The sequence below is a fragment of the Astatotilapia calliptera genome, chromosome 14 (assembly GCF_900246225.1).
Source record: "Astatotilapia calliptera chromosome 14, fAstCal1.2, whole genome shotgun sequence".
NCBI lineage: Eukaryota > Metazoa > Chordata > Actinopteri > Cichliformes > Cichlidae > Astatotilapia > Astatotilapia calliptera.
In genome coordinates this window covers 28,158,595-28,182,816 of record NC_039315.1, presented here as the reverse complement: position 1 = coordinate 28,182,816, position 24,222 = coordinate 28,158,595, and the positions used below count along the sequence as shown (strand labels likewise).

General features: G+C 41.1%; 1 protein-coding gene across 5 annotated transcripts; it reads right to left on the bottom strand.

The window, feature by feature from the left end:
• Positions 1-640: 640 nt before the first annotated feature.
• On the bottom strand, positions 641-24,222 carry slc6a4a (solute carrier family 6 member 4a). 5 transcript variants are annotated; one of them, XM_026192712.1, is made up of 15 exons: positions 24,174-24,222; positions 21,618-21,704; positions 13,163-14,078; positions 11,867-12,001; positions 11,185-11,407; positions 9,920-10,058; positions 6,586-6,720; positions 6,328-6,431; positions 5,962-6,089; positions 5,700-5,812; positions 4,497-4,628; positions 3,987-4,086; positions 3,676-3,776; positions 3,306-3,473; positions 641-2,363 (listed from the first exon to the last, which is right to left on the bottom strand). In XM_026192712.1, exons 3-15 carry the CDS (start codon positions 13,632-13,634, stop codon positions 2,289-2,291), a joined length of 2,025 nt encoding a protein of 674 aa, XP_026048497.1. In that variant the 5' UTR covers positions 13,635-14,078; positions 21,618-21,704; positions 24,174-24,222; the 3' UTR covers positions 641-2,288. The 5 variants fall into 5 exon arrangements, with proteins under 5 accessions (XP_026048497.1, XP_026048495.1, XP_026048496.1 ...); XM_026192710.1 differs by having other exon boundaries at positions 21,618-21,765; positions 24,067-24,196; XM_026192711.1 differs by having other exon boundaries at positions 24,067-24,196.

The following is a 24,222-nucleotide window of genomic DNA, read 5'->3' as shown; positions in this document are numbered from 1 at the left end:
GATGCTGGAAGAATGGAAAAAGATAGATGTTGCAATATGTCACAACTTGTTCATTCCATGCCTAGAAGATTTGGTGCTGTCCTTAAAAAAACAAAACGGTGGTCATACAAAATACTAGATGTAGTAAAACTGAAGATTTTGTGATCTAAGTTATATTATTAACCTTAATTTCATGTTATGGAGTTAAACAAGTGTTCAATAAAACTCAGCCTTGTGAAATTTTTGGAAATTGTTTGTTTGTTTATTGAGCTACTGATTAAATTCATACTTTTTGAAGGGGGTGTACTCATTTATGCTGGGTACTGTATACAAAAATTTTAGAGACAAATGTGAAACCATCTGATCCCAAACTATCAAGGTGTTGCAAAGGCACAAAGTCCAGACATGAACCTTATTGAAATGGTGTGGCAGGATCTAAAGAGAACTGGGTACAAACAAATGCCTGCAAACCTCAATCAGCCGACGAAACACTATGAAGAAGACCGGACCAAATTTCCTCCGCAGAGATGAAGTTATACAGATAAAAATTTAAGTTATTGGGACGAAAGATCATTACACACTCTGCACTTCCTGATTGCTTGAATCCATCAAATTGTGAACAAGAATGGACAAACACAAAAACTTACAGATAACAAGATGACAGAGTTCATTGTTTAATTCCATATATCTTTATTATCTGTTATTTCCCATATATTTATTTGTATATATATATTTATATATATATATATATCTTTATTCTATACAGTTGTAGTCTCAATAGTCTTTTATTGACATACAAGGATCGCAGATAAGCTTGAGAGGTACGAGAGAGCGAGGCAAGAGGGAGTTTAATTTCTTCATAAGATGTTTTGGCATTTAACAAGACAACAGGAGCACGTCACAGACACCCACCCACACGCACACACACATTTGTAGCACAGGACACATACACACCACTGCATGCACACATAAAGGGGCTGAACACCTCTAACCCGTACAACATACTACCTGAGGTGTACACACACACGTGCGCACACACATACACACGCGCACACATTCGCACGTCAACGGGAGAATGAGGAGGAGACAGGCATTCACAGGATTACATTAATACCAGACTGACTAGTAAATACACATGTACATGTACAGTACTCGCCATATTTTTAACTCCTGCTCCTACATACACACAGATACTCTCTGGAGCATGCATGCACGCACACACACACAGGCACACAGATTTTTTGGTAGAAAGTAAATGGCAGTAACGCTGACTTTCAGACTGTGATACTGGTGATGGTATTAGCTCTGATCCATATTTGGCTTCTCTTACTGACAGTTGCGCAGTATGACGGCAGAGCGCAGAGCGTGAGTGTAATTAAACAAAGACCATCGGCACTGAGTCTGGTAATGTGTGGTGAAAGATGCAACGACAGTACTGCTACATTGTAAAATAAACTTGTGTTATATTGCAGTTACAAGAATGAATACAAGTGGTTACTTTCCACTGGTTATTATAACAGTCTCTCTTTTACATGACCACACACAGTCACAAACGTACACATCCATACCACTACCAGACAGTGTTTCACAGTGTAGGAACCTCATTGCAGATCTGTCCTTCCGCCAAGATGCCACCAAATAAACACAGGCTGACAGTTAACACAACAAAACCACGACAATATTGAAACGGCTTTAGAAACAAGAACAGAACAGATATCATATATTTGGCTTCAGTAACAGATGTAAAAGATACCTGAATTTTGCTACATATTAGAATGCATAACTTAACAGCATTAAATAAAAATAAAACCATTAACAGTCAGAGCAGAGTGGACTGTAATGTATTTATCTGGCCTTTGCTGACTGAGTTCATTGTACAGTATCTCCTGTTTGGGTTCATGTTTTACTGTCTACATCAAAGAAATTGTGTCATACTTATCACTTATTATATAAAATTACTGTTAGAGCTGGGTGACCTGAAGAAAAACCTGGTCACTGAGTGACTCTGGTGACCCCTTTTAGGTGGGACAGAAATGAGAAGGTGGCCACAGAGATTCTGCAAAACTGAGAAGAAAAAACAAAAAACCGCACAAGGATCCGATCTGAACCAAGCTAGACATATCAACTAACGCCTGGCTTCATCTAACTCCGTTCAAATTTCTACATCTTGGTTGGAACGAGTGTAGGAGATGCACGAAAAGAGGCAAAGACGGTGAAAGGTAGCCCCCTTGTCCTGTAGTTTTGCAGTATGTCCAGAAGAGGGCACTCCAGGTAGGTAGAGTTGCACCTTTCTTTTGGTCAGGGTTTGGTCAGACTGCATTTGTGACAATAAAATCTCTGTGGCTGTCCCCACTGGGCACTGGAGTGATGCTTTTTAACAGACGCTGTGGATAAAGAGTAAAAAAGAGACAGAGAAGAAAAAAGACATATATGACATAGTGACATATAGAGTAAACAGAGCAGTTTTAGTAGTGACAATGGTATCATTATTAGTTACCCTGCCAAAAAAAACATCAAGAAGTATCTATTGGTAAAATATACACTGCTTGAATTAAGATCTTAAAAAGAGCATATTTGTCATATTGTTTTGTTCTGAAACAATGTAGAAGAACACAAAACACCTTCGATTACTGATAAAACACAGCCACCTGTTTTGTCACGTTTCACTTACACGCTCGCCATCTCCGTTCACATGTACACAAAAACATGACTTGTGATTGTCGATCTGTGTCGGTGTCATTGTGCGCTCTGGCAGCAGAGTCAATACAGGGCGACAGGCACAGAAGGTCTGTCTAGCGGCCTCTTTGATGTCCTCCTCCCTTCTGTCAACCCCTCACACAGGGTTTAACAAGATTTTAATATCAGTGATGACGATAACGATGCAGACTTTTGCATTCGCTCTGCATTCACAATGCATAATGTGCATTACAAGGTGTTATGCAAAACACCTGGTATGTGTCTGGTGAACGCAATTTGATGACTGATTTGTTTTTTGATGCTGCAGCGCTGCTGACGGACGGCGTCCGGTCACCTTTCAGTTACAGCAACGTGACAGGCTACACATCCGCTGCAGGGTGTGTGTGTGCGCGCGTGTTTGGTCGCCTATTCTATTTGCTTTTTTTCTTGCTAATCTCTGGCCCGGGCCTCCACCTTGTTCCTTTGATCTCCAGTCATGTGTTCACAGGAGAGAGTAAAACCTGGCAGCGCATGGAAAAGAAAAGGGCCAGAAGCAATCCTTTGTTGTTCCAGAAATATCAGTTGGTCAGGAGAGGAGACGGGATAGATGGAGAAAAACAGAGTTAGGAGAGAATTCAGAAATTCTGCACCTGTTTGAATGTGCCCTTAGCATTGAGCAGGTAGTAGACCATGTAGGCGGGCACACAGATGAATGACGACACCCCGATGCAGTAGCCCAGGACAGTGGTCCATGGTGGGTATTGGTACTCAAACAACCTGACCTCTGGAGGGAAGGCCAAGAAGCTGATGATGATGAACTGAGAAAGGGAACAAATCAGAGATCAGACATAATAAAAGAATGAAATATAAAAGGTAAATCTGACCACCGGGCATGTCAGCTAAAAAGCAAATGACAGCTGCTAAAACTATTTTACCTGCAAGGGCTTACTCTTCAAACTGCTAATTCCAGCAACTAATACAACTTAGTGTAAGTGTGCAAATGCTGTGCATGACACTGACCAGCAGAAAGCAGGGGCAGATGGCCACCCAGCAGACCCTCCAGAAACAACCCGGGTAAAAACCAAGCATGACCTGCACGTCATTACAGAAACGGTTGGTGCCTGCAGAACGCACACAGACACACGAAACACCTCAGAGCCAAATATCAACAGCGAACATTTGTCTCATTTCTTCTATGTGAACTGACAAGGCAGCTGTGCCACAAATGACGCTCAGAACTATACTTTACACTGTATTTTTATCACTTATTCACACTGCGATTCTCATTAAAGTCACAAATTTCCACCATCGCCACAAAAATCACCACTCACCGTAGAACCAGGACACCGCAATGACTTCCAGCAGCACCACAGTGATGACTGCAGGGCCCGTAGCGTACTCCTCAAACAGCTTCACTACGTACGCTCCTCCCTGAGACACGACACGGACGAACAGGAGGAGAGTTATTTCGGAAACATTTTCTATGAATGACTTATGCAACTTGTGAAACAGTGTTCGTCTGCCAAGCCTAAGACAATGAGTGTTTAATTGAGCAGAAATCTGTGGTGGTCACTGTCTTACTTTAATGAGGGCTGGAGATACATGGATTACTGAGGCTGCTCTAATCTGATTTTCAGCAGATTGGTAACTGCGACACAATACGCTGCATAAAAACAGAGCAGCAAAATTCAAGCTTATTTTACCAGTGTGAGCAAGTTTTTATAATCTTATGATATATACTGAGTGAATTTGGGAAATTATGGAGACTGAATAATGAAATCTTTTGTTGGTAACTTGCATTCTCTTTTGACAGTAATGTGATTATTCCCAAATATACTTACATATGTAAGTGTAGAGAGAGCTCCAAGGTAACACACACACACGAGGCCAAAGACGAACCACTCTCGTCTCTTAACCAGCAAATGAGGGAACTCATCTAGCATAGCTGTGATTACTCCTTCCAAGCCTGCAAACTGGGGTCAAAAAGAAAAACATCAAGATGAGGAAAATAAGGTCAGGTGTGTTTATTTGACCATGTTTTCAATACCTTTGTAAAGCACATTCTGACGGGTTTTATCTTAAAAAGCACTATATAAATAAACTTACTTACTAAGATGGGGCAGAAGGAAAAGAAAGTTAGGGCAGCTATATGTCATGTATGTGAAAATTTCACATCTGTGTTATGTGCTGTTTGTCTCATCTTGCAAATGCTGCAAAGATACACAGCTTTGCTTCTGGACTTGGTGTTGAACTGCTCCAACTCGAGGTCATGTACACCGACATATTTTGCAGTAATATCCTCAGTCATAAAATCAAACAGCATAGCATCCCCGTTGAAGGTTCTACAGTGATTATCAGCTCGTGATAAGAGCTTACGGATCTCTCCACCTGGCTGCCTCCGAGCAGATAAACAAAGGTTTATGGAGACGAGACCATCACACAATAGTGATATGAAACTCCTATCACTTTGTTTTCACTGAATGTTATTCAAAATTGAACACAGAGGACAAATAATGCCCAGTGCGTTGAAGGAGAAATGAGCACAACTGTGAAATCACAGTCAAAGAAAAAGAGGCATTCCCTTTTATAAGAAGACAAATATGAAACATCCCCAAGAACTGGGAGTTAGGCAACAAGTGAATATTTTAGATTAAATAGTAAATGGCCTGTATTTGTATAGCGCTTTAATAGTCCCTAAAGACCTCAAAGCGCTTTACACAACCAGTCATCCACCCATCCAATCACACACTGGTGATGGTAAGCTACATTGTAGCCACAGCCACCCTGGGGCGCACTGACAGAGGCAGAGCTGCCGGACACTGGCGCCACCGGGCCCTCTGACCACCATGAGTAAGCAAACGGGTGAAGTGTCTTGCCCAAGAACACAATGACCGAGACTGTCCAAGCCGGGGGTCGAACCGGCAACTTTCCGATTATAAGGTGACCTCCCAACTCTTGAGCCACGATCGCCCCTAAATGCGAGGAGCAAACCTTAAAGAATGTTGACTGACTTTAATACTAAAATGAGTCATCGGAAAACTAACCGTGCTATCCAGACCCAACATGATGATCATGAGGAAGAAGATGATGGCAAAGAAGGTGGCAGCAGGCATGTTTGCTATGGCTTCTGCATAAATGATGAACAACAGACTGGGACCTAGAGAAAAAAAGTGAGACCTGGTATTTATATGCCATCCAAACTTCCACCAACAAACATCGGAGATTCAGTCGTTTATTCTGAATAAATTTCCAACAACTTCAGTTTGGAGAAAGAACTTCTTGCAGTGTGTTGGTGCGGGGCCCGACCTGCATCCTTTGCCACAGCGTCCACATTCTGTTGCCTCATCTCAGCCATGTAGCCCAGCACAGTAAAGATGACAAAGCCAGACAGAAAGCTCGTCAGACAGTTAACCGAGCTGGTGACCAACGCATCTCTGATAGAGGAAACAAGTGTTTAGCAGAAAGATGACAAAGTTAAAGCGCCTACGCAAAGGATTTAACCTTCTGGTAATTTCATCAATAAAGATATGTCAATATTCATGGTGACATATGTTAAATAAAGGATTTGAGAGATGAAACATTTCTGCTGAACTTCAGTAAACACAGAGTAGCATTTTGACATTAAGCAAACAGACGTCACTGATTTATGAACTCATTAACAAAAGTTTTTACTTGTAGCAGTTGTTGTGAAACGGGTTGTAGCTGGCAAAGGCAAGGAGCACGCCAAATCCTGGACCCAGAGAGAAGAAGATCTGAGCTGCTGCATCAATCCAGACCTTTGAGAGAGTGAGAGGTAAAGTGATGACAAATAATGATGGGAGTGAAGGACACGCGTTTAGAAATGATTGAGGAATAAGAGAAAGAGGGCAGGATCTGAGCTCGCTACATATGTTGATGATGGACCTTGTCACACTGAACCAACAGACTCACAGTAGTGGAAAGCAGCTTCTCCCAGTCAGGTTTGAGATAGAAGACGACACCCCTCCAGGCCCCGGGCAGGGTGGCCCCACGGATGAGCAAGATCAGGAGGACCAAATAGGGAAAGGTAGCAGTCACCCAAACTACCTAATACAGAAAGCAAAGAACCTTTTTTTACTCTAATTTTAATAAACCTTTATATGCTTAAAAAAGTGTTTCTGTGGTCCACTCTGCGTTCACTGACTACGTTACTGTACAATAGATAGCATTAGACAGCATTAGACACACTGCTGACAGCAGCGGACGAGTGAGCTACAGCTGACAGCAGCTAGCGGGCCAGCTGCTGCTGCCCAGGATCCCCGGGGTTTGACTCGCTAGATCGCTAGTGACCGCTGGTTGCCGCTAGGGCCTGCACCTTCAGGCAATATTCAGTGTCCTGTCGATCGGATCTGATGCTATGCTCTTTGGGCAGCTGTCACCCTTCCTGGCCATTGCAGGGGCTTTGCACCTGGCCCTGTTTTGCCCTAGAATGAAGTCCTGGAGGACATGCTAGCAGCAAACTAAACCGCTTAGACTCATGACTAGTGGTTATAGGCTGTGTGACATCTGCACTGGAGATGATTATTATCTGGTTTTCAACCTAACCCTGGGCTTCTGGCTGTATGTGAAACACCAGCAGATTAGACACCAGCATAGAGTGCTTCCTAAGATGGATATGTTCAGAATCTGGGCCCCTTCAACTGGTGCTGATATAATGTTGTTTCTGTGACTTGGCTATCCAAAGCTATACTGGATAAAGACGTAGCAGTTGACCGTTCCAGAAAAGGCACCTAAGCAATTAAAATCTTGACCTTAACTATTAATCTGTTCTATCACTCCATGATAGTTGTTGGCTGCTATCGGCTTCCATCTGCTTACCCCAGCACCTAACCTTCTCTGGTTCAACTTTTATCTGAATTGAATTTAAATGAAATCATTCTGGTAGGTGATTTTAATTGGGGCTGGCTTTCTTCTGTTTCTGTTTATTTTAAGGCACACTGCTTGTTTTTAAGTCTAATTCCATTTATTCAAAGCCCCATGCACCTTAATTCCAAATCCCCAGATAAATCTTCTCTTATAGACCCTTTATTTATACAATGTGCCACAGAAGTTTTCCACATTGGCAGTTTTTGCCAAGGACCTGAGTGATCACTGCATAGCTGGTGCTGGGAGAAACACCAAAAGCAAGCTTTTCTTCACGATTTATTCAGTTTTAACTGGGGTCGTATTACAATGACTGACATTGGAAATTTAGCTTGGAAATATTTCCAAGAGAGTTTTATCTATTTTGTGGACAAACATGCCCCTTTTGCCAGGTCAGGCCCTGGTTCAATTCGGAACTGGCTGGCCTCCTACATGAGAGAAAGCAGGCCTGGGCAGCTGCGAGAAAATCCGGATCCGATGATGATTGGCTATGTTTTTGTCAGCTGCGTAATCAGTTTACTGCCTCCATCAGGAAGCGTACTTTCTGACTTTAACCACTGACAGTATAAACGACCCTAGGAGGTTTTGGCAAACTATAAAGTCTCTCCCTGCCAGCTCTCATTCCTCAGAGCTACCTCTTCACTTAATTATTGACTTCATTCCTGTGTCAGACAAAACTGAAATGCTCAATTTTTTAAACAAACACTTTGTTGCTTCTTGTTCTTTGTTTAGCACAGTATCTGATGGTAAACCTCCTGCATACAACTTTGCTAGCAGATCGGTTACTAACACTCTTTTCTTTACACCTTTCATGGTAGAAAAGGTATGTAAGGCTTTGAAGAGCCGCGGCACAAAAAATTGGCCGGTCCTGACAGTCTTTGTCCCTTCTTCTTGCGCGTGGCAGCAAATATCATAGCTGAGCCAAGAACTACTGTGCAGCTCTTTTTATTGATCTATCAAAGGCTTTCGACACTGTTGACCATGGTATTTTAGGTCAGAGATTACTGGAAATAAGCCTTTCAGTCCGAGCATTTGACTGGTTCTCCAATTATCTTTTGGACCGTAAGCAGTGTGTGCAGCTCAATCTTCCAGTTTTTTTAAATGTCACTAATGGAGTGCCGCAGGGTTCTGTCCGGGGGCCTATATTATTTACTATTTATGTCAACCGTGTTGCACAGAATCTAGATGCATCTGTTCGTTTTTATGCAGACGATACAATTATTTATCGCTGTGCTCGTACCATTGACATGGTTTTCAAACAATTACATCTAGCTTTTGATAGTATTCAGTCTCAGCTGGGTCAGCTCAGACTTAGTCATGTTGTTCTCAAACAGAAAGAGGGTGCCGGCAGTACTTCATTCTCTATCTGCTCAAGCCATTTCTATTGAAACTGTGGCCTCATACAAATACCTAGCTAGTGTGATTGATGAAAATCTTTTCTTCAAGCCACACATTGACCATCTATTAAAGAAACTGAGGTTCTTTTTCAGAAACAGATCATGTTTCTCTTTCATGGCAAGGAAAAGGCTTGTTGCTGCCACTTTTTTACCCTTCCTGGATTATGGTGGCATAATTTATATGAATGCCTCTGCTCACTCTTCATCTTTTGGATTCTGTCTATCATGGAGCACTAAGATTTATGACTGATTGTAAACCTTTAAAACACCACTGTACTGGTCCTCATTGGTCTTACGCAAGGATGTTCATTGGTATCATTTTATCTATGAATCTATTTCTAGTTTACTGCCCTATCAGAGTACATGTTACGTAAACAGTTTAGACTGGGGTCTCCGGACATCACATTCACCGTTCCATCAGTTCGTACAGAGCTTGCGAAGAAGGCATTCTCCTTTTCTGTCCCGTCTTCATGCAATACATTGCAGAAGGATTTGAAGTTCTCTCAATTGATTTCACTTTCAGATTTCAAACTTGTTTTTAATATGACTGTGCACATTAGACATATTTAGCTTCTTTTTTAAAATATTATTGTTGCAATTTTAACATGTTTGTCTGGAGCAGGTCTCTCTTGTAAATGAGACACTGGGTCTTAATGGGACTACCTGTATAAGTAAAGGTTAAATAAAAAATAAAAATGTAGGATTTACAGTATAAATCTATTTCTACCAGTCTGTTTTACTCCTTTATCTGAACATAAGGGCACGAACTTTATGTCTAAAAATGGTCTTATATTGCCTTAGCTAGGTTCTGATATTCATTCCTTTCTAATCAACTTTTCCACACTCGATGATGAATATAATGAGGGTAAAGAGAGGACAGGATAACTGCTGTTTTTTTTCCTCTGTCCATATGTCTCCATCTATCAATCCATCCATCTGCTCTAACTGACACCCCCCATCAGCCATGCAGGCACCCCTTCAGCTACCTTTCCAGACGTCTTGACTCCTTTCCAGATGCTGAAGTAAACAATGGTGAAGATGAAGAGCAGACATAAAGCCAGTTGCCAGCTGATAGAGCCCAACTCGTGCAGACCTGGGGAGAGATGGACCTGCAACACCTGCCGGCTGGAAGGAGAAAACAAGAAAGGGCGTTTGTGTTGAAAGTTGAGGTTGAATGAAATGCAAAGAGGAGAGACAAGGAAGACATTTTATGCAGATGAATCGACACGAGAGGACAGGAGCTAAAAAGTAACTGAGTAGAGGTGAAGAAGTGTAGGAAGTGGAAGAGGAGGAGAGCAAGCAGGAAGGGAAGGGCATATTATGCAGAAGTAATGGATAAAAGACAAAAACAATATGGGATTGGAGACAAGGGAATGTTGGAACATTAAGGAAAGCAGAGGAAAAGGAAAGAGCACGGAAAGAAGGAAATGTGATATGAGCGGACCAGCGAGAAAAGAAAGAAAACCATCAGTACGTAAGACAAGACTATTACTATTCAAAAGGGTTTAGACAAACTTTATCGCAACTTTCTTAAAAGCTAAAAAAAGAAGAAGTCAGAAACAAACTGTAAGGTCAGTGTGTGGGCACAGGTTAAGCACCAGGAGCTCAAATGAAAAAACTGAGACATGAATTGTGCTAAAAAAAACAGGAAATTCTGGCGCCAGACTGAGTTGTGGAATCTGTTACTTTTAAACCTGCGTTAGGAAAAGTCAACTCTGCGTCAACCCTGAATCTGTCTCAGCAGTCGGACGCTGTGCTGATAAGACTGAGCCCGTTGACTGCACAGACCCAGAACAGTCAAGAATAACAGGGACATTGTTTTTCAAAAGACCCTGACTTAATCGCTGCAAAAACAGCACATTAAAACCTGGTTAACTCTTGGAGGACTTATATTTTATTACTGGCTAATACCAAGCATTACTTTTCTCTGATACTTTATATTTTTCCATAATCCAGTACTTAAAAAACTCTCTCACCTGCTCCTAAAGGAGCGGTTCATACTTCTGTATTACTTATGCACTCATAAAGAATCTCCAATCAGTCATTCGTACTCCGAAATACTAATGAATTCTCCCTGCACTGTTTTCACCACCAGTAAGGGAAGTGGGTTTTTAGGGGATGATGGTGGGGAATCTGTCCCACACACCAGAACCAACCCTGGAATTGAAGTCATCCTCCCTTTCTTCACCTGACGTCTCCCTCCTGCGTAGAGCTCCCCCTATGCCACTACATCTGACTTACATGCACTTACGTATAGAACTCCTCGGCAGGGGACGTAGAGGTGTTGGACCAGGACACGTTGTGGTCTGAGGACATGTAGCGGTTACAGTTGGCTGTATTCCAGGGGTTGGTGCAGGTGGACCAAGGCAAAGTGGGCCGGAAAGATGACAGTAGGTAGTACAAGGCCCAGGCCATGATGGTGTTGTAGTAGAAGGCTACGTAGAGGGCTATGATACAGATGGCAAAGCCTATCCCTGGGTGAGTTGAAGCAAATAAATACATAAGTAACACCAGATCACTCACTGCTTACATCACTCACAGACATCAGTGGGTTATTTTTTCAAGCTAATTCAGGTTCCCTTTGGGTGAGTGTGTGACATTTCCAAACAACGACAGTTTACATACTATCAAATTTCTGAGCATCTGGCATTTGGCATTAAAATGTGACAATTTCCATAACAGAGAGTCAGAACATCTCACTAGAGGTACAGGAAACTAGGGATGCTCTTCAAGGGGGGGGGGGCAGGGAGGTTAAATGAGCTGTCTCTTGGACTTGGATGATTTGAAACTCCTTCTTCGTCTTTTTTTTTTTGTTTTCCTACCTCTAACTTTTCTGTCCCTCTAAAGTTATCTTCTTCCACGTTTCGTCCAAGCTGTTGCTTTTGACTTTCTCCCTATAATCGGTTCTCTCTCTGTACACCCCTCGCTGTTACCTTTGAAGATGGGACAGATGTGTTTCCAGATGGAGATGCAGCCACTGCGATGAAACTGACCGAGCGCTAGCTCCATGTAAAACAGAGGCACCCCTCCGAACACTGCCATCAACAGGTAGGGCAGCAAAAAGGCACCTGGACAGAGACGTTGGAGAAATTTGGGAGGGAGAATAAATGCGTGACAATGAACACATGTTGTGGGAAAACAGTAAGAAGCCAACTACACTCAAGAGAAACTGAGCTCTTTCACACACCATTTAAGAACACTGTAAAAATCCTAACAGGTGCCAAAGCTTATTATTTATATAGCTCAATCTATTCAAAAACAACACTTCTGTATTTATTATGCTTTCTGGAGTTATTTTTGCTAAAATCCTATCATAAAGGATCTCGACGTTGATGTTGGCTTTGTTCTAAAATATGAAAGTAATAAAATTAAAGGCCTAACACAGATGAGCAGAAGAACATCAGGACGGCAGCCAGATCTCAGACTCTTCGGCTTTTGCGGGGTGTTTGATAACACATCGCTCTTTCCTTCTTGCTATCTGATTGTAAACTTATTTCCATGTGCACGTGTTGCATTTGTGTGTGTGGACGGGACGGTGCTTGTGCCTCTTTGTGACATGAAAGCAAAGATAAGGGCTGATTGAGCAGCTGCCTGCGAGACAGGTTATTAAGCAAGGAGAAAGACACTGAAAAAAACACAATTAATACTGTTGCCTCTATCAAGTGTGTCCCGAGTCTTCATCTCTGCCTCGCTCTGTGAGGCACACACACTCACACACAGAACACAGGAAATTGCAAAGGCTTTATTATTGCAAATTCAATAAAAAGAGGTTGTGTTTGCCGCCAGGATCGGCTAGAGAAAGAGCAGGGCAGACACAAGCGTGGACTTTGTGAAGACATACCTTTTTGTACCTCCGATTGCGCAAGAAATAAGCTACATCAAAGCATTTATCCATACACAACTTTGTTAATTGGGGCACTCCTTGTAAGCTATTAAAGCATTTATTGGGAAGTACCACAAATCATCCTAATCTAACTCAGTCTTTAATAACGGCAAAGCTCGAGAGCAGTCGACCGACTTCAGCTGTCACATATAAAACACATAATGTGAATTACAGAATACACAGCAGTGAGTATGAAAGAGCCTTTTCTTCTGTCTAATCCTTCAAATCCTGTTTGCTTTAGCTTGGGATCTGACGTGTCATCTCTCTCTCCATTCCACCACACTTTATGTCTCATTCTTCCCCCTTCGACACGTTTCTCCCCTCCAAACATGTTTTGCTTCCTCACCTCCTCCGTTTTGGTAGCAGATGTATGGGAAGCGCCAGACATTTCCCAGGTCCACGGCGTAGCCAATCACAGACAGAAGGAAGTCCATCTTCTTGCTCCAGGTTTCTCTGGGCCTGTCCAAGCTTGTTTGCTGGACCATCAGAGTCCTTAGGCCTCCCAGAGGTGCTGAGGATCCAGTACCGCCTCCGGGTCCTGAGGCTGTACCCGCAGCGCAAGCTGCAGTTCCTGGGCTCTCCCTGGGGCTCTGAGGGGTGGATGTTGTGAAGCCATTGGACACCTGCTGGCCAGAGCCAGATGTCATGCTCTTGGGACCTCTGTCTGCAAGCCCATCAGCAAGCATAAGTCTGCCATTTTCACGCTGTGTCCCATCATCTTCTCCCCCCATGTCCTCTCTCTCCTTGTCCCTCTCTCCCTCATTCTCCCCTTTGTCCATTGTCAGCATGCTCGTCATCATCATATCTTTTGTCTCCATTGGATTGTGTTGATATTCGTGTTGGCAAGGTAGTTAGGGGTGGAGAGAGGTTCTCAGTGACAATGAAGGGAATGTGGTGCTGCTCTCTGATATGGTGCCCATTAGTGGAAAAGAAGCATTAGGAGAGGGGTGTAGTGAGAGTTTGGGACAAGACTGGGGAAGACTGTCCTTCTCATGCAGGTAAAGGAGATAAGGAACGGGAAATGAAAGCTAAAAGAAGAGAAAGGGGCCAGATTGAGGGGGTGTGTATGTGGGGAGAGGACTGAAATGTGTAAGGGTCTGTTGAGCAAGAGGGAATAAGAGCGGGCTGCAGGACAGACAGAGGAGGGTATACGAGAGGAGAGAGATGTGTTTGAACAGGATGTGGCTAGCAGAAAAGTTACAAGAATCTTGGATCTATTCCACAAACAGCTCGTCCTCTGAGGCCCACAGTGATGGTGCAAACTGCAACACACAGAGGGGAAACACACGGGTAAATCACAGGATAAGAGCTGATCTTTTTTTAATTACTTTGCAGTAAACCTAAATAAAAACAGAGCAGTCCTCAGGGCAGTTTGCTTTTTCTGGATGAGACAATAAAAATGAAAATGGCTGTAAAAAAAAAACAAACCCCAAAACAAAACAGGACAGAGTCTTTTTTTACATGATAATGAATAAGAGGATAAATCCTAGGAACAGAGGAAACTGAGGGGTTTCTGCTGCGACATGTCGATTCACTTACCGGAGCCTTCTACTTCTGTTTCTCATTTTACGCTATCAGTTGCATAACGTGTTTTGATGCTTATCTGACCAAAGTAAACTGGGAAGAAATTAGAGAATCTAAATACCAGCGCCAGCAGCACATTTGAAGGCAGGAAATGCACACAAAAAAAGGGGGAAGAAAAAAAAGAAAAACAAAAGAGCATCTGTGGACATGCGCTAGAAAAGATGCTCTCTAATTTTCATAGCAACAACAAACACTGGGCAAAGCTCAACAGGTTGTTCTTTGGTTGCTGTGGCGCTGAAATATGTTTAGCAGTTTTACAAGAAAATAAAGGTTAAGCTGAAAAACAAGACTTGCGCAGCATGAGAACCAACTTTTTATCTTTTTTCGAATGCAAATTCTATTTTTTTTAATTTACTCATGCAAAACAGAACTCGGGCAAATAAAACTAAACATGTAATTCAATCTCAAGGCGCAAACAGTTCTATGAATTCATCATAAACCACATCATAAAGCTCACATTTCCTAAAGCTGTTTTTTTTGTTCTTTTTTTTGTTTTGCAATAGAAATTAAATTCCGATTCGAATAATCCAAGATGCTTTCACATGAGCGATGGGTCAAACTATGACATCTGTTCAAAAGTGGATTCGTTTGTTTATAGTGTTAGCCCAATTAGTAATGAACTGTAAAATGTGGGAAGACACAATTTACATGGAATGCCATTACCTTAATGAACAACGAGTGTCCAGCAGTTGTACACGGCACGACATTCATTCCTCACCGACATCTGACTACCACACAACAAAGGACGCCGTCAACTACATGGACTCGAGCACAAAAGGGAAACAATGGATCGCTTCCTCTCCACTCAAACTTTTTTCTTCTCCTCTTGCAAACCACACTTTTAATTTCTAGCGAAAAAGCCCCAAATTTTTTCATCACAATAACTTCCATGTGAATCCTCACCAGTGTTAAAGAAGTACTGCGTGTTGCTCGATTTAAAAAAACGTGATGGAAAATCTGTTTTTGACCTACCATGACATCAAAGACGTGAGAATAAAATGAGACAAAAAAAATAAAAAATTCTCCTCAGCTACACTTACCTCATAAAGACAACAAAATGTATCAGCTGTCACACAATCTCACAATAAGTGAAGGAAAACAATGGGAAAGGTCTCAATATAATGCTATTGTCTGGACTCTATGTGCAGACAAACTTCATCACCAGGGAATCCCCCCCCCCCAAAAAAAACAAATAATAATGAAAAATACATGAAGACCCATTGTTAAAGACAAATCAACACTACAGACTGATACAGTGGTGCAAACTTTAAATTCACTGATCTCAACAGGAAATTATTTAATCTCTTGCCATCATTTTTAATAAAGAAAGAGACGGTAAGATGACAACATCAAGATTTCAGCAACGATAGACTGAAAGAATACGAGATGTGAGAAAAATACTAATGAGACATTATAAAACAACCCAAATTAAAACCAAAAACACTCTCTGCAGCAATCTTACTAACTTTTGAAGTAAAAGCACTACAAATCAAACCAAAAATCTAAAGTTGTAGGTTGTACTCAACCCGCATGCATACGTTACCTTTAGAGACAACAGAAGAGGTCAAGAAGAACATGTGGCGCTTGAATCGTATGTGAAGAGCGGCAGCAAGAACTTCTACCCAAAACTTAAAGAATCCCGTGGAATGGCAAAAACTTGCTAGAGAAACAGCGTGCCCTAGCACATCAGGACACCGCGTTTGCCCATTGAGCTCTCAAACCTCTCTCATTTTTCTCTCTCTCTTTCTCTCTCCCTCCCTTGTTGTCCCTCTCTCTCACTCACTCCACAACCAACCACACTTCCACACACACACACACACACACACTTCCACACATGCCTGGTTCAGAGAAGCACAGCCGTGCAGATGTATGCACAGATGGATACATGGATGCATGCAATCAGACAGAAGATAATAAAGAATCATTAGGCGAGCACAGACCTGCACATCACAGTATCAAGTTTTTGCTTTGATACACTGATAGTACAAACAGAAATGATGAACTGGAGCACAGATCCAACATGGTATGGTCATGGCAGAACTGTCATTAAAGCACAAACACAGCCACACTGTGCAGACAGGGGAAGTCCTACCCTCGAGTAGTTCTTCTGGCATTGTGGGGCTCTGTGTCAGGGTACGTCTTACTTGCAAACACACACACACACACACACACACACACACACACACCACCACCACCACCACCACCACCAACATACTACACTGGTAAAGCACTGCTGTGCTGCAGTGCTTTTACTCCCCCTCTTTCCACTTTTACTTTTAGATTTTGTCAATCTAAAATGTCTTCTAGTTTTTTACTAAAGTTTCTAATGTGCACCTGCTCTGCAGAAATGCAGTCTTTGCTGCTCTGACCCCGGTTGCATACATACAGGTTTTCCAACCAATTTGACTGCACAGTTGATCTCATATACATTTTACAAGATACTGTCTTTCCGTCGAATGCTATATTTGATTCATTCACAAGCTGACTTCTGTGTGTTTAAAGTGCATTAGCAATCTTTGGAATTAAAAGCTTCACTTAAACACTGCTTGCTGCTCCGAGTCTCTGAGCAGCTGAATCATCTTGCTTACTGTACTTGGTGCAAGGCTGTGGTAGTCCAACTGTGTTCTCTGTACCTATACTCCCCCAGGTTGTTGCTGCAACTTAAGCATTTTTGTTTACTTGAGCAACAGTTCAAAAGTATTAAATACTCTCATTAAAGCTGCTTTACATATCAAGTTAGGTTGTGAGAAACAGAAACTAGCAGACCCCATAACAACCGGTGTTCAGTAACACATCTTATATATAAAATAAAAAAATATTGGCTCTGCAATACTGTTATGTCAACATGTAAGTGCATTTCCAGCCTGCCTGGGTGGTGTGTGGGTGGACGGGGGCACATAAATCTGAGGGCTTATAAGATGATTAAGTAAAGAATAAAAAAAACAAAGTTATGTTATCGTCAGAAATAATTAATATTTTAGTTTGTTGTTTCTCTGTTATTTGAATGAAACCATCTGAGAACTTATTTATCTTTAACAAATTTTTAAATATGCTTTTATTTTTGATATTAAATAAAATAAAAGTTGGGATTGTAAGAAATGCATTAAAAGTCCCATCTTGGTTAAACATTACCACCACTGTCATGTTCACACGCAGTGCAGACAGACACAAGCACAAGCATGCACAAACACTTTCTCACGCACACCCATGCTGTATAAACCATATCTGCACTCACACAGCTGAGGTTGAGCAATATGTGTTATTTAAGTGTTAAATAAATAATTATATGATAAAGCAAAGTCTCCACTCCTGGTGAACCATATGTAAGTTAATAAGTAGGTTTTGTTTTTTGATTTTTTCCCCAAGAATCCCAAAGAGGGTCTCAGAGTATCTCTTACTCTAAAACAACTCAAAGCTTTTGGGCTCTGTGCCAGCTTCTAACAGCCTATAGTCTGGACCTTAGACGACAGGAATGTTTGAGTAAAAATAATGTGCAGTATGCTTTGGCAACTCTCAGGGGGTTTCCTGAATAATTTTGGACTCTAGACTGTAGAACACAGTCAACACTATTAGCCAACCTTCCAGCTTTTAATCTGAATGGAACATACCTGACAGAAATGAACAATCAGATTGGACCCAACAGCCAGTTTTTCTGACTAACTTAATTTATTAGAAATGAATAGCTAGGTAAAGACAAAATTACCTTTGACTATATTTTTGCACTGTGGACTAGTGCCACTATCTGGCTCACATCAGGTTGGGCTGGAGCCCATCCCAGCTATCATAGGACAAAAGGCAGAAAGCAGCCCGGACAGGTCACCAGTCTATCACAGACAGACAACCATCCACATATGGCCAATTCAGAGTCACCAATCAACCTAATGTGCATGTCTTTGGACTGTGAAGAGAACCCACACAGCAACAGGCAGATAAAGCTGGACAGGAGATTTGAACTTAGGACCAATGTGCTACTCACTGATTTGTGAGAAGCCAATACCCTGCTGTATATCAACCTAGCTTAAATATTGATGTATATTATCCATCTGTCAGTTATAGTGCATATTTTAAGCATTATCTCTTCGTAGTATATTTGGCACAATAAAAGATCTTCCAAAATAATCTAAGTTGAGAGACACGGGTTAAAATAAATATTATATTTAGGACAGTTATTCGTAACATTTGTCTTGCATCAACCCAGAAACCCACTGAACACGTGGTGTCACAGTTTTGCAGATTTGACATGAAGGCAAATAAAACACAATCTGATAGCTGTACATAATGAAAATAACATAGCACAGCTCAGTATTAATATGCATAACAAAGCCTGTTACTTCCTGACAGAAGATGTTGCAGTAATAAAGGGTAAAAGTAGACGATAGCACAGAAAGAAAGGGGGGAAATTATACTTTCGATTTGGTGTTTACTTAACCAAAAAGAATAGTTTAAGTTTGTAAAAATAAAAAAGATAAGACAAAAAGATGAGAAAGAAAATGTCAGAGAAACTTATTATTTGGGCTTTGAAGAAATTTGCTTTTTCAACATTATTTTTCCATTGAATAAGAGACAAAAACACTAAAAAATAATTCATGAATCTTAATGAAGTCCTTTTGTTTGTACCGTTTTATGTTTTTTTTAAGCTCTGTGAGAGTAGCCATAGTTTCTCATAGGTTCCTGACATCACACCAACTTCAGTCCTGGCTAACTGAAAAATAAACAGTGCAGGCAGGAATGGGAGGCAAAAACCTTCAGTGCTGCACAAACAATTTAACTAGAATGTGGGACCTTTTGTAATCATACTCCCAGGAGAAAAACAGGTTTTTTATTTTCCAGATTGATGTGCGACCTGATAAGCAGATGTGCAAACACAAATTAAGTGGCTTTCCTTCCTTTAAGGTTTCAGTGTTTATAGGGGTGACTGGGCTTTGCTTTCATTTTTGTTGTACTTCTTCTTCTTATTACAAAACAAAGAAACCAGTTTAATTCACAACCCCCTGGCTTGATTTGTCTGCTTTTTGGCTGCATCAACACATTTTCTATCCTGGTCTGAACCTCTGACCTCCTCTGTGTTTGAGTTTAATTTGGAAATCGCAATCCAAGTCATCCAATAAAGTAACAAGTGGTAATCTAGGAGCCGAGAGATTACGCGTTAAGCAGAATACGTCAGACACAAGCACAAAGAACACTGGTACAGCGAGTGAGAAATTTGGATTTAGCCCTTCAGTGACACCTCTTCAAATATAAAAACGGACAGAACTGCAGCTTTTTCAACAGCAGACACATTTTCATAAGAAAATCATAACCTTATTATTGTGCTCTCTCTTGAAATCACAGAGTGATTATACATATATGTGCTTTTAACTTAATACTCCTAACCCTCCTCATAAGCTCTAATACAAGTTTCAAAACACAGAAATGTAGTCGGACTGCTCAACCTAAATTTTGGCCAATAACAGTCCATCTAAATACTTGTTGCTGTGCTACGATGAAAACGAAGTGCTTGCTGACAATACGATCAGGTCAAGACATCAACTATACTTTTAGTCAGCTGTGCCAAAAGCATCAATTAATACAGCAATTTAATGACATTGATACGTCAGTGGAAACAATGTCTTACAGTGACACACAGAGGCTTTCAAATGCTATGACCCATGTCTAAACTTTAAATGTGTAAGGGTTTTTTGTGTGTTTTAAAGAACTGTGTTTAAAGAAAATAATATAAAGGTGAAAAGTACAAAAGCGGCCCTTGGAATGGTGCATCACAGCCTGTAGTCACAATGCCACAGGTTAAATTCCAGCTGGGACACAGGTTACAAACTCTGTCACTTCCTCACACTTTCCTAACTGAGTCTTCAGTGTGATTTAGTTTCACAAATGAAGTAAGATAATAAATAATAATATCATGTTTATAAGACAAAGATAAATGTTGCCACTAGGAAACAAAGGCTCTATTGACTACTAGACGACCAACACTTCCTGCCAAATAAACACTTTGCCAGCACAGCTTAGGAGCTTGACCTCTTACTTCGACCTCAAGTGGTGACATAAGCTCCCCTTGGTTAAGCGGCACAGCCATTAAAACAAAAGGCAGTCCTACAGGTGTCCAAGGACAGATTACCAGCTAGGTAATAACAGCAAATTCTGCTACAAGCATTATGAAGTTATACTATTAAAATAAACACGAAAATACAGTCTGAAACAGTCTGGGGCATAAATGCTAGCAATGGAACTAAAAGAGACAAAAAATATATTCTCATTATTTTCTGGTTTATGATGGTGAAATATATATATTTGTACAATGGGTTAAATAAATGAAGTTCAGTTCATAATAAGACTCTCCTTAGAAATGTCCTGGTGACATTGAACACAGCATCTTTGAGATGTTGCAGATATTTTCCAGGAAGGCTGAAAAAAAACGACCGCCTCATTATTTATTTGATTAGCGATTATTAGGCTAAAGGCTATCCACCCTAGATATTCTTTACTGCTATGAAAGGATGTTGAAACCCAGCAATCTGCAAGCAGCACTTATTCCTATTTCCCTTGAAACCACAACAGTGAGATTCAACTAAAACTTGGCAGTTATAATCTGTGGGCAGTTGATGTTTGTGTTAATTATTTGGGGATTTTCTCAAAACTGAGCAGCTTAATGTCCTCGAGGGAGCAGCGAGAGCTGACCTGTTGAACAACGCCACACATTACCATCGGAGAGGTTACAGCCACATCATTCTTTATTCTGTATTACAAAACACCTGCCACAAAGATTGAGAGCATAAAATAGAGAAGAATGCAAGAGGTGCTAAAAATCATCGAGAAGCTTTGATTTGGCGTGCATCGCACTTTTCGTTGAAATATGAACCCATTACTGATAATTACTTCCATATTCATTACTCCAAAAACTGAAAGTTTGTCACAAATCTGGCAGCTTTGAAAAGTACAAATCCACATAAAAGAGATTAATAACAGAGATGAGGATGAACCCTTGATATCAGAGGCCCCAAAAGGAAATTAAACTACTCCCATCCAACGCTTACATAAAAATACAAAAAACACCTCATCTCCTAAATCCCTCCTGGTGTTGCTGAACAGTTACACACATGCACCAGGCCTATGTAAAGATCTCACACACTCGCTGGATATGAATTTACAGCTGAGGACTGATTACAGTAAATCGCATATGATGAACCTGCTGGTGAGGAGTCCAGGCAGAGTAGTCTTACCTTGATATTGTTAGCAGGACAGCGCGCGTTGCCCGTGGAGCATCCGGTCATCTGGACCCCCAAGACGTCGCCGCCGACCAACGCCGTCTAAACCCAATCACACAAATCACACATGCCTGGGCTTACAGCGGGCCGCGTTCTGCTCCGCCTGGATTTAAGACACAAACACTCGAGCATGCAAATGTCCGCCGCTCACACCCAAACACACACGCTGAGATTTAGAAAAGGATACTTGACCCTAATCCAGCACTCCTTGGTGCATATTTATAAGGGTCAAAGAGGAATGAGAGAGGAGCACGTGTACATTAATTATGCTGCATATGTAAAAAGAAAAAAAAAGCAACATGATGAAACACCAACATTATGAAGTGAGTGTGAGAGAGAGATTTTTTTAATGTCCCAGGCTGTCTGTGCCCTGGTCTAACTAACCCATTTATGGCCACCTGCAACCTATCCTGCCAAATGGACCAGTGCCAGGTACAGTAGTACAGTCAGTCTACATGGCCTTTATTGTGTGTGACAGACATGAAATGAAAGAGATAAAAGGAGGCATCCTGAGCAGAGAGGGAAAACAGTCACAGACATGTTGATATTAAATTATAATCACTGTGTCCTCGTTCCTTCTGCCTCACCAACTCTCACACACACAAACTCTCCTTCTTGTTAAAGGCCGGTGTTGAACGTCATTCCAATCAGCATCAGCTGAAGTTCTAGGTTAATCCTCACGGCATGCAAACCACACACAGGCGTGCAAACACACACACTGTTGAAGAAATGCGAGGCAGTAATGAGACCGGTTGTGCGATGACCATTCCTGTATGGTTCAGCGATGGGCTAATTCTTCCTGTCAGACACAAACGGCTGTATGTGGAAACTATCATAAGACTAATTTTGATGTCAGGACTTTTAAGCCTGGCTGCACAGGTTCATAAGTTCACAGGCTTGCTTTGTAACACACCGTACGAGAAGAAAACTTTCGAGAGAGGCAAAAGGTTGCAAAAGAGGAAAGCACTGACATCAAATGGCCATTAACCTCAACAGCGCAAAAACAGAAAGTTAAAAAAAATCCTTAGATTACTTGTTTAGAGGTAGGCTCTTAGCTCATGTCTTTACAAAGAAACCTAGAAGACACTGTAGAAAATGTAGAGCAAACAAAAAGAGAAATGTCCTGACATGAACTACAGCTTTTAGGATAAAAGCAGCTCCTCACTTCACTTCACACAAACTCGCTGGTTTATTTAATTCATTCCATTTATCATATACTGTTTATGGTAAATTGACTGGTACTAATATAGTTAAAGCTTTTCTGCTTAACCATTTAAGTACATGTCTTATAGTACTTACTGGTACGTCTGAAGGACTGGTTTTATGTACATACCAGTCCATTTAACACTAATAGTAAGTGGAATACACCACTCTGTATTGAAAGTACTCGGGCAGGTCCATTTACCATTAATAGTAAATATTCTGATGCTTATATAAAAAGAGTTTTTCTACAAAAACTATACAAATACCAGTCTTATAGTACTTGTATGCACTCTGACTGCCATTACACACTGGGGTGTTTTTCCTGGAGTCATTGTCAGACCCTACACTGGTGCAAAGGACTAGCCTGCCATTTTTTCACTTTGATTTTCAGGGTGTCTTTGAATTCAGCTCTCTGTAGGGCGATAATTTTCATTTCCAATAAATGATGAGACATGCTCTCATGCCTAAAACATTACCCAGTTGATATCAGTATAGATAACCAGCATGATTTCTTTCCCACATTCAGACTTTATGTGTTCCTTTCACTTTTTTGAGCAGTGTGTCTAAGTAATCGTGCATTTACTGTTAAAGGTAAATGGACTGGTACTTAGAGTTGGAGCGTTTCTTCTCTGAGCATTCAAAGGATGTTGTAGCCTATCACGCACTCTCATACCAGCATTTTTTCTCTATATCTAAGCGCTTGAGCAAACATATCCGATGCTGCTTCTGGGCTTCACTATTTTGCCCAAGGATACTTCAACACGCTGGAGTAGGGAATAGATCCACCACTGAGACACACAGGTGTGTTACTTATCAACAAGCTATGACGTCAGAGATATCTACAGTGCGTTTCCTGCTAATAAAATCCACCCAACTCGACAACAGTAACACTTTCGCTGTAATACATGAAAGGAGGAAATAACTAACACTGAGTTCAAAAGTTGAAAGCAATGGCCAAGTTTGCAAACGAACCCTCTTGTGACCCCTCTGAAATACTCAGCTGGTTTATGTGTCGCAACAATAAACAACAGTTTTAGCGCTTAATTTACTGCGGTCATTTGACTAGTTCACACAAGAACAATAACAGCTAGCTCGTTAGCATAGGTGTGACAATATAAGCTATAAGATAATAAAAAAAATCCGCCTTTGGATGATAACCCACTATTATAAACGCAAAGTCTACATTGAAAATTACACAAACCTTAATTTGTCTTCATAAAACTGTTGTGCTGAGTGTTGAAATCTTTTACTATCAATATCTCCCATCAAAAGCTACAGTACTCTTCTCCAGGAGATAAAACAAGTTACCTGTTGAACCTTGAAGCCTGCTGATTCGTGATAGGCTGTTTGATGTCCC